The sequence below is a fragment of the Brassica napus genome, chromosome C9 (genome assembly GCF_020379485.1).
Source record: "Brassica napus cultivar Da-Ae chromosome C9, Da-Ae, whole genome shotgun sequence".
NCBI classification, from domain to species: Eukaryota; Viridiplantae; Streptophyta; class Magnoliopsida; order Brassicales; family Brassicaceae; genus Brassica; species Brassica napus.
In genome coordinates, this window is record NC_063452.1 from 37,961,605 (window position 1) to 37,972,451 (window position 10,847).

General features: G+C 34.4%; 1 protein-coding gene and 1 long non-coding RNA gene across 3 annotated transcripts; one reads left to right on the plus strand and one right to left on the minus strand.

The window, feature by feature from the left end:
• Positions 1-4,277, plus strand: LOC106375655 (chaperone protein ClpD, chloroplastic). The gene is made up of 12 exons (XM_013815623.3): positions 1-797; positions 862-989; positions 1,063-1,292; positions 1,380-1,488; positions 1,573-1,703; positions 1,968-2,069; positions 2,159-2,440; positions 2,521-2,615; positions 2,708-3,002; positions 3,101-3,334; positions 3,463-3,699; positions 3,795-4,277. Exons 1-12 carry the CDS (start codon positions 127-129, stop codon positions 4,107-4,109), a joined length of 2,829 nt encoding a protein of 942 aa, XP_013671077.1. The 5' UTR covers positions 1-126; the 3' UTR covers positions 4,110-4,277.
• Positions 4,278-6,915: 2,638 nt separating this feature from the next.
• Positions 6,916-9,201, minus strand: LOC106375656. 2 transcript variants are annotated; one of them, XR_001275323.3, is made up of 5 exons: positions 8,609-9,201; positions 7,995-8,071; positions 7,752-7,901; positions 7,546-7,620; positions 6,916-7,435 (listed from the first exon to the last, which is right to left on the minus strand). It is a non-coding gene; the product is annotated as an uncharacterized LOC106375656 (long non-coding RNA). The 2 variants fall into 2 exon arrangements; XR_001275322.3 differs by having other exon boundaries at positions 6,916-7,620.
• Between the last annotated feature and the right edge of the window lie 1,646 nt (positions 9,202-10,847).

The window sequence follows — 10,847 nt, forward strand, 5'->3', positions numbered from 1 at the left end:
ATCCTTTACTTTTGCTTCTTCCCCTTTGCTTCCTCTTTTCATTTTCCTGGAAATAATAATTCCCATCATTTTGGCACAAATCGGAAAACATCACCGGAGAATTTCTCCCGGACAACGACGACGAGCATGGAGGTCTTATCTACTTCCTCGCTTCTAACGCTTCACTCTCGCCGCCTGGCTTCTTCCTCCTCGAACCGTATTGACTCTTCTTCTTCTTCACATGTTGCTTCCTTCGCCGCTTCTTCGCTTTCCTCTTTCGCTTCATCGTACCTCGGAGTCTCCCTCTCCAATTGTAAGATCCAACGCTTCTCCACCACTGCAACAAACTTCCACCGATTCCCGCCGAAGAAACGAAAGAAATTCACCCCGATTTCAGCTGTATTCGAGCGGTTCACGGAACGAGCGATCAGAGCTATAATCTTCTCTCAAAAGGAAGCTAAATCGCTGGGTAAAGACATGGTCTACCCTCAGCACCTTCTCCTCGGCCTTATCGCTGAGGATCGCGACCCTCAAGGGTTTCTCGGATCCGGAGTCACCGTAGACAAGGCCCGTGAAGTTGTCTGGAGTATCTGGGACGAAGCTAATTCTGATTCCAATTTGTCCAAACAGCAAGAAGAATCCTCGACTTCCTCCTACTCCAAGTCCACAGACATGCCTTTCTCCATCAGTACGAAACGGGTCTTCGAAGCTGCGGTGGAGTACTCCAGGACTTTGGATTGTCAGTATATTGCTCCCGAGCATATCGCCGTCGGGCTCTTCACCGTTGATGACGGTAGCGCCGGCAGAGTTCTCAAGAGGTATAAAGTTTCCTCTTTTAAATGTGCTTGAATTGTTTCTGGTTGACTTCTGATGTGATGTTAGATTGGGAGCAAATATGAATCTGCTCACAGCAGCCGCACTCACCAGACTTAAAGGAGAGATTGCCAAAGATGGAAGAGAACCACCTTCTTCCCCTAATGCTCGAATTGTTGGTCCTGGAAGAACGAAAAGTAATGTTTTTTTTTTTTTTCCTTCTTTGTGAGTTTGAGAAGAGAGATGCTGACCAAACTTGTGTCTCACCAGCGAAAAGTGTTCTGGAGCAGTTTTGTGTGGATCTTACAGCACGTGCTGTTGAGGGACTTATTGATCCTGTTATTGGCCGGGAAAAGGAAGTTGAAAGAGTCATCCAGATACTTTGCCGCAGAACCAAAAACAACCCGATTCTTCTCGGTGAAGCTGGTGTTGGGAAGACCGCCATTGCTGAAGGACTAGCAATTAGTATTGCAGAAGCTAATGCTCCTGGGTTTCTCTTGGTAAGCAACCCCAACATCTAATGAACGGTAAAATTTGATCTGAAGTTGGCCAACCATGTACATGACCAGTTTCATGCTTATATCTAGGGCAAACGCATCATGTCCCTGGATATAGGACTGCTAATGGCCGGTGCAAAAGAAAGGGGAGAACTGGAGTCACGTGTCACTGCTTTGATAAGCGAAGTTAAAAAATCAGGTTATTTTATCTCAAAATATGAATGCTGTAAAGTTAACATGGCTCATTCCCAACACATTTTATTTGTTTTTTATTTCCCTCTAGGCAAGGTCATTCTATTCATAGATGAAGTGCACACTCTTATTGGGTCTGGCACGGTCGGAAAAGGAAACAAGGGGTCTGGGCTTGACATTGCTAACCTCTTGAAACCATCACTTGGAAGGGGTGAACTTCAGGTACGCATACTAAATGAAATGATTTTCTGCTGCTTTTACTTGTGTATGAGAAAGTGTATCACTTTAGGTTCTGCTTAAAGAGTTTAGTAAATCTGAAATAAAGTAATGTTTCCATCTCTGTCTATATGTAGTAGTTCATATTGAAATAAAACAAAAGCCAAAATCCTACTGAATCATGTCTTTGTTATGAAAATAAATGCAAAATTTCAAGTATATATGGTGCTCTAAAGCTAGCTCTACTAATCAACAATCAACCATTTGCAGTGCATTGCATCCACAACCCTTGATGAATTCAGGAGTCAGTTTGAGAAGGACAAAGCACTAGCAAGGAGATTCCAGCCAGTGTTGATTGACGAGCCAAGCGAGGTTTATTTCAAGCCAATGTTTTCTATCATATCAACAACCAATATCTAATTTTTCGTATCTAGTATATTCATCTTTTAATAACATTACAGGAAGATGCGGTGAAGATTTTGCTAGGCCTTCGTGAAAAATACGAAGCACATCACAATTGCAAATATACTATGGAAGCCATAGATGCTGCAGTGTACCTTTCATCACGATATATCGCTGATAGATTTCTTCCAGATAAAGCTATCGATCTCATTGACGAGGCAGGAAGCAGGGCTCGTATTGAAGCTTTTAGAAAGAAAAAGGACGATGCAACCTGTATCCTTTCGAAGCCACCGGATGATTACTGGCAAGAGATCAGAATTGTTCAGGCCATGCACGAAGTGGTAAAAGACTAGACATTCGTCTCAATTGGATGTTGATCATGTTTCACCTATTAAACAGCTTCAATAATTGTTGGGAATAGGTTCTATCAAGCAGGCAGAACCAGGATGATGGTTCAGATGAGTCTGGTGAACTAGTTGAGGAGTCTTCTCTGCCGCCTGCAGCAGGCAATGATGAGTACGACGTTCTTTATTTACATATTTACAAAATGTTATATTAAGAAGATTAAAGAAGGAACCTCCATAACATTGGTTTGATTCTGCTTTCAGGCCTATACAGGTGGGACCTGATGATATCGCAGCTGTTGCATCGGCTTGGTCTGGAATTCCAGTTCAGCAGATCACAGCAGATGAGAGAATGCTTCTTATGGGTCTAGAAGAGAAGCTTAGAAGCAGAGTTGTTGGTCAGGATGAGGCTGTAGCTGCCATATCTAGAGCTGTGAAGAGGTCAAGGGTCGGCTTAAAAGATCCTGATCGCCCCATTGCCGCTATGCTGTTTTGTGGACCTACTGGAGTTGGGAAAACAGAACTCACAAAAGCTCTATCAGCAAATTATTTTGGATCGGTACAGCTTCATTAACAATATAATGCTTGTTGCTGACACGTGCGTGGTCGCAGATCCGATTTCTTTAACCCTTTTTTTTTTTGAATTGGTTATTGTAGGAGGAATCCATGCTGAGATTGGACATGAGTGAATACATGGAGCGTCATACTGTGAGCAAGTTGATAGGCTCACCTCCCGGATATGTTGGTTTTGAAGAAGGTGGAATGCTTACTGAAGCAATCAGGAGACGTCCTTTTACAGTGGTTTTGTTCGATGAGATAGAGAAAGCCCATCCGGATATCTTCAACATTCTTCTCCAGCTGTTCGAAGATGGACACCTAACCGATTCACAGGTTCGATGTTTACACTTTAAAACATTTACTGGTGCCTAAGCTTTCTATCTTTTCTCAAATAGTCCTACTGGCTACAGAGTTGACCATATCTTTCTCCATGTTCTTGTATTGGAATCCTTGTTTATCAGGGAAGGAGAGTATCTTTCAAGAACGCACTGATCATAATGACCTCTAATGTCGGGTCATCAGCCATTGCCAAAGGAAGACACGGGTCTATAGGTTTTATCCTCGATGATGACGAAGAGGAAGCATCTTACGCTGGAATGAAAGCTATGGTTGTTGAAGAACTCAAGAACTATTTCCGACCTGAGTTGTTGAACCGGATAGACGAAATCGTCATTTTCCGACAGCTTGAGAAGGCTCAGGTTAGTCATTTTCTCTTCCTCTCAACCGAACTTAGTGGAACCAAAAATCAGATTAAAATTCATAAAATTCAAAATCTTCAACTCCGATTTTACAGATGATGGAGATCCTGAACCTGATGCTACAAGACTTGAAGTCGAGGCTTGTGGCACTTGGAGTCGGTTTAGAGGTTTCTGAACCTGTCAAGGAGCTTATATGCAGACAAGGCTATGATCCATCTTACGGTGCACGGCCACTCCGTAGAACAGTCACAGAGATTGTGGAAGATCCACTCAGCGAAGCCTTTCTTGCTGGGAGCTTCAAGCCCGGTGACACGGCTTTTGTGGTTCTCGATGATACTGGAAACCCTTCGGTTCGGACCAAACCAGATTCTTCCACCGTACGAGTTACGGACAAGAAATCAATCGCATAGTTTACACCATTGCAGGATTGTATATAAAGATTCTTTGGTTATACTCACTCGTCTGATACTTGAATCTCAATTGCTTGGTGCAAACCTGTATATATAAAGATACATAGTGGATAGTCGTGAGGTAATTGTATTAACTATTAAATTATTAAGGATTTGTTCCTACTTGAATTATATATATATTTATTAGTTTTCTAAATGGGCTGAATCATGCGTCTGCATGGAAGAAGAGTTGAGAAACAAAATAAAAGAGAAAAAATTAGAGTTGAGAACGTTTATACGTTCTTAGGAAAAAAAAAATGATTATACGCTAGTTTTTGTATCTACTAAAATAGAAGCCACATGTCAATTAGGGCTGTATCCCGAATCCACGTGACCTAAAAATTACCAAGTTTGGGCTTAGTTTTATAAGTCCAGAAAAAATTGGATCTTTCAGACTAAATCCATTTGGATTTTTTTGCCTAAACCCGTTTGGGGTAGGACCTGCTCGAAAACTCGAAATTTTATAATTTATCTTAAATATTATCGTTCTTGCAATCAAAACCACTATTCGTATTGACATATAATTTTAATATTTTAATCTAAACTCTAATAAAGCAAATATAAAAGTTGTTAATACATTTTATTGTTTGATCATTACAAGTGTCTAATTTTAAATTTTGCAAATGTACTTTTTTCTTTCATGTACAACATGTTTTTTTTCAAACTACAAAATATGAAATATTTGACCAAGTTTATCATAAATTTTATTTTTTTATATGTTTAGTTATAATTTATATTTGATTATTTAAATCTTATTAAATTTGGTTTGCTTATAATATATTTTTAAAGCATACGAAAATGTAAAACATTTTTGATAAAGAATAAAATTTTAAACTCACTTTATATTTAAAACAAAAAAAAATGAAACTATTTTTTTAATTAAAAATCACATGTATTAAAGAGATAAAAATAACAATGACAAATTATTTTTTGAAAAGCCCAAAAAAGCCCTATAGCCCTTATAAGGGCCGGGCCGAGCTTTGTATATTAGGCCCAAAATATTTTCGGGCCGGGCCGGGCTCAAATATTTACGGGTTTAACGGGGTTGGGCCGGGCCGGGCCGGGCCGGGCCATCCCGAATTAACATCCCTAGCCATGACTTCTTTCATGTGTAATATTAAAAATGGACTATTATTTAGAAAAGATAACTATATTATTTTTTTTTGTATTTGCAAAATAAAATCTTAACAATATATTTACGTTTTTTTACTCCATCAATATAACTAAGAATATTTGGAGCAACCTTTGGAATGTTAGTTAAATGATTATAAGAACTAGATTTTTTTTTCCGCGCTACGCGCAGATTATCTATTTTAAATTATTATAATTATATAATATTTTAATTAGTTTTTTATTTAATTTATTGTTTTTTTCTTTTTCATGTCTCATTTTCCCAACATTAACTTAATAAGTTACTACTTTCGTAAATTTTTTGGCTGTTCATTTTGTAAATATTTCGTAAATGATTTCAATAGTTTTGATGTTTATTTTTAATTTTACATAATTTAGAACTAATAAACCAGAAAATGTCTACAACATTAAAGCAGATTAAGATAGTTTGGATTTTTTTTATTGTTGTGCTGTTAAATTTAAGTTTGGTCTTTTATACTCTTAACTAATTTTAATAATGATTCAAAATGGTTTAATTTGTATCGTTTTGTTCTTCTGAAGTCAAATAACATCAATAGTGGTGTTATAGCATTTTTTTGTTTCAATTATTGAAGAGAGTAATATTTTCACATATTTTCATGGCAAATTGCATTTTAAATTCAATCATATTTTTCATATGTATATTTTTGCATTAAATTGGGGAGATTGTGTTTATTTGACCAGTATAACTTAATATTTTTCATTGTTTTGTGCATAGTTTATTGATATAAAATGGGGAATTTGTTTTATAAAATTTCTCTATTGTTACAGAGTTTTGTTTATTGTAAAATATATTTTATTATGTGAAACGAAGAAATAATAGTACTTTACAAAATGAGTTTATTTTCTATTATATTTTGTAAATTTAATGATATTACTTGTGTATATAAATTTCAACATAGTTTAAAATGATCAAAATTTCATCATAAGTAAATGCATCAGAACAAACAATTGTTCGCTAATGCACTTCAAAGTATTATTATAGGTTTATGAATTTCTTTTGAAGTCGATTGTTGAATAGCAGTATATTTTTTAATATTCCTTAGAAAAATATAATAATGTTAAATATTTTTAAACATAGATAAATTATGTATATTTTCGAGAAACTAAAAACCGATGCCACATCTACAATTTTACATATGTTTTGAAATACAACAGCCGATCTGTTGTTTTTTTCTATTCAATGTTCTTTTTTTGAAACACTTTCCTTCTTCAATTAGTATAATCCAAATATAGTAAGAAATAACATTATGGAGGATAGCCTCCATATAATTCTTTTTTTTTTTCAAACTTAAAGCCTCCGTATAATTCTTCCTACTGATTTTATGTTTGGTTGCTTTGCTTACTTTTTGCTTTTGTTTAGTCTGCACTCACAAACCTTTACCGTTATCACATTCAGTGTGTATACTTGAATGAAGTTTAAGAATCAAATCATTAAACATAATTTTGTCATTTTGTTTCTGTTTCTCAAATGTTCATAGCTTTTTTTCTTCCTTTTTATCTAATTTGGCTGGCATGTTCAGCGAGTAGACCTTACATGCGTTTCTTTCTGTTATTGTCTTTGACAACTCATTTTGTTTGAGAAGGAAAAGATGATAACCTAAAACAATTGCATATCTTACTGAGTCTGCGTTAAATTAAATACACTTCTCAAATAGAGACGATCTATAACATTTTTACATAAACATTTGCTAAAGCACAACTAATACATATATAAATGTATTCCTCATGTAAACCCTCATTTGACAATATATGTAAACCCTCATTTGACAATATATACTTTTACCGTATGCACGTCTTTGAAATGAAACATTCTGTTGGCCAATGTCTTCCTCCTATAATTACATATAGATGTGGATTTACAGACACTAACAAACACAAAGCAAAAGTATTTCTAAGTTTTCACAGAAGAGGCAAGGAAATGAGGGCAATCACAACTTTGTTTTTACTTTATGCTTCCTTGTTCCCTTTGCTTTAGCGTAACTCTGATTTTGGTTTCTACCGTCAGTCATGTCACTGTGCTGGATCTATCATATCTAAGGTCGTTGCCAACAGTCGTGACCGTAGCATTACTGCAGCATCGCTTCTTATGCAGTTGAATGATTGGTTTGTTACGGTTCGTAAATTCTCCTTTGTTACTGCAGCATCAGTTCATATGCAGTTAAATTTATATGGAGTGAAGAACAATGATTATAAAAACTCATTACGTGTCCTTCAGCAAATGAAACATCAGATCAAGACTCATTACTTCAGTGCCACCATTCTGGATGGTGTCCGTGAGATATTCAATCTCTCTTTGAGTGATAGAGAAAGGAGATTTCACCTGCAACAGACATTACATACATAAAAGTTTTGAACCAACCGGAACATGGTGAATCATCTTAAACCTGAGAGAGCAATGGCGAAGTTATATAGGCAACTCAGAAATCATCAATTAGAAAACTCAATACAAACCTGTAAAAATATGGCTGAATTGAACTCTTGGTTAACTCATACGCACAAACCCCTTTCCAGAGATGAAGCAAGAGATCTCAAAGGATATGTATGCATACTCTCTTCTTTCCCACTTTCCATTTTATAATAACCCAAGTCCAATACCTCAAACTGAAAAATAGAATTGAGATATTTCAAAGTATTTGGAAAACAGGTTTCTCAGTTCCGGTTTCATCTTAAAAGTTTTTGTTTATCTATGTTTACCTCTGCCTTTTGGAGTTATCACTTGGATTAGTTCATCGACTGTACCAAACTTTCTCCCTTGTTTCTTCACTTGCTCCCTGCAGTCCAAAAAGACAGCCTTGAAGTTCAACTATACCCATTTCTAGACCAAAAATGGTTTATTTGTTCAGTTATATGAACAAATTAAAGTTGATTCCTATACTTTTCACTGACAACAACTCATAAAAAATGGGCTCGAAATTGTTAACCCCTCTAATGGAACAGAAGTATATATAATGAACAAAATATACTTGGATTAAAAACTACAAAATGGGCATGACATTCAAATTCAACATGGAATGAGACAGAAGATTGGAAGTGCTAAAATAATCCTTATGCTCTTCTGAAGCAATGAGTTGGTGGTTCAGTAGGTTTGACCAATTCTCAAATAATCTGGATACTGGAATTAAGCTATAAGTGTTATATTAAGGAAAGGAGTAGCAGACAAAGCATTTTTCCACGTTTCAAGACCTTCAGGGACATTATATGAATATATAATTACTTCCTCTAACAGCCACAGTCAGGGAAAACATATAAAAGAAAATATTAGAAAGCATGTATGTGATTATCCTCAGACCAAACTATAAAGAACTTACATTCAGTTTCTTCTTAGGTCTCACTGGAAGTCTTCTCTCCCAACCTTTTTTTTTTAAATCCTCTTTGATATCTGTATTCGACAACGAAACTGAGAATTTCAGTTTATGATCTGTACATGCTGGTTTCAATTCCGTCGATCTTCGCGGAGGATTTGTCTCCGGACTCACTATACGCAGCGCCTCTCGTCCCCAGATTCTACGGCCTCTGGCTTCCGCCTCGATTGAAGCTATAGAGACGAATCTGTTGGCAGCGTTATCCGGAGACGAAGAATTCAAAATATGTGAGGCATATAAGAAAAATAAAAAATCAGAATGAAGAATAAAAAATTTGTTTAGCTGGTGTGTGGAATAAGGCAAGAAATAAAGCAGTGACAAAGTTATATATGGTGAGTGTGGGAAACTGAAGAGTTGATTGATATATCGGGTGTTACACTATTGAAGAGGACTTTGATGAATAGAGAAGATGTTGATTGACTTTACAGTCTCAACAATGTCAAAAGACTAAACGTTGAAGAAGGGGAATAGTTAGGTCGCCTAAGATTTAGAAGGGAAGGGCAACAAATTTTTTGGGCCTTGGTTTCGGCAGGAACTAAACAAACTCTGGATTTGGCCTGTTTTAGTTTAGTGATTGTAGCGGCAAGCTGATGACATGGCGAATTCTGATAGGCTTGAATTAATCGGTCTACGTGGACAGCTTCTCCACGCACTTTATTCTCTTTTTAGTATAGTAGTATATTTTTAAATCCATATAATTATAATAAGACATACTTAATTGTCTTTGGCCTACGTCTTATTCGTCTCTAAGAATTTTGTTTTAGTCTCTCAGAAATATCCTTTCTTAGAATTATAAACGTGAGATCCTTTCTATTATGATTTTTGCTTCATCAAAATATTGGCAAACTGATCATAACCACCACGGATCCAATAACACTTCAACAATAACAAATAATTTTGAACTGATAGCGTCTACGTACATGATATATGCAATTTTTGGAGTTCTAAATATTTAATTTTATAAATTCACCCTGAACACATTTGATGTTTAAAAATAATTTAGACCAAATCGATGATAACTTACATTAATTATCTTAATACTGGTTTACATTACCGAAAATTTATAAATAAATAATTTGTATCTTAATTTATTATAAAATTTACATACGAATCCAATATCCACATTCTTAGCAACTCATTAACAAACATATATCATATATTATTCAAATAAAATCGAAACTATTTACTAATATTCGAAACATTTCGAAGAATATACAAGCTTCCACAATTTTATAATGTTCATATATTTTAATATTTTTAAAGTATTTTTTCAACTCAAATATAGCATATTTTTAGGAACACATTATTTTTTCCAGTATTTCATTTTCAGAAATAATACAAGTTAGCAAACATATAGTAATATTCTGGAAAAATCCAAAATTATGTATATTATTCAAATAAATCAGTGTCAAATATTTTACAATTCCTAAATTATTTTACCATATGCATAATTTTTTTTCTTTTTGTTCAATTATATAATTTCAAAAATTACAAATCCTATATTACCATGCTATATGCATATTTTTTGTTCAAATTTATAATTTTAATGAATTATTTTATTAATAAAAATGGATTAAAATTATTTATGTTATATAAAATATATTATTTATGTTATATAAAATATATTGAAACTACTGAATATTTCTATCAGCTGCTTATTTGATGGATCGGATTATATAGGTATATTTTAATGCTTTTAAAACAAATTTAATATATCAAATGATGATCTTAGTTTCGTAAATGTTGTAAGAATATATTAACAGCTCATAGCAAAGATATTGTTATAATGTTGAAAAAATATTTAACATCATATAAGTAAAATATTGTTATAATGTTGTACTATATAGAAATATTTAAGTTTTTATTGTAAAATAAATTAGATACATTTGTTAAAAAAATGCCCGTTCAAACAACTATAAATGTGATCAAATGAAAAATGTGTTAGATAAGATATGATTTTAAAAATTTGAATATTTAATGACGTATGATCAACCAACATGAAAATATTTTAAAAGAAAATTTCATATTTGAACCATTAAAAAAATAACAAACACCCGTGCGGATGAACGGATCAAGCTCTAGTTTATCATATTAAAGGAGAATACACTTCGGATTTTTTCCACTAATTGCCCATACCTTTCAAAGTGTATGCGTATTTTATTAAGGGTAATTTGGACGTTTTAAG

Excerpts from the sequence above, each read along its gene's own strand:
- LOC106375655 (XM_013815623.3), top strand. The coding sequence starts at position 127 with ATGGAGGTCTTATCTACTTCCTCGCTTCTAACGCTTCACTCTCGCCGC. Across the intron at positions 1,489-1,572 it reads AAGCGAAGTTAAAAAATCAG|GCAAGGTCATTCTATTCATA; the intron begins GTTATTTTATCT and ends ATTTCCCTCTAG. Across the intron at positions 3,700-3,794 it reads GACAGCTTGAGAAGGCTCAG|ATGATGGAGATCCTGAACCT; the intron begins GTTAGTCATTTT and ends CCGATTTTACAG.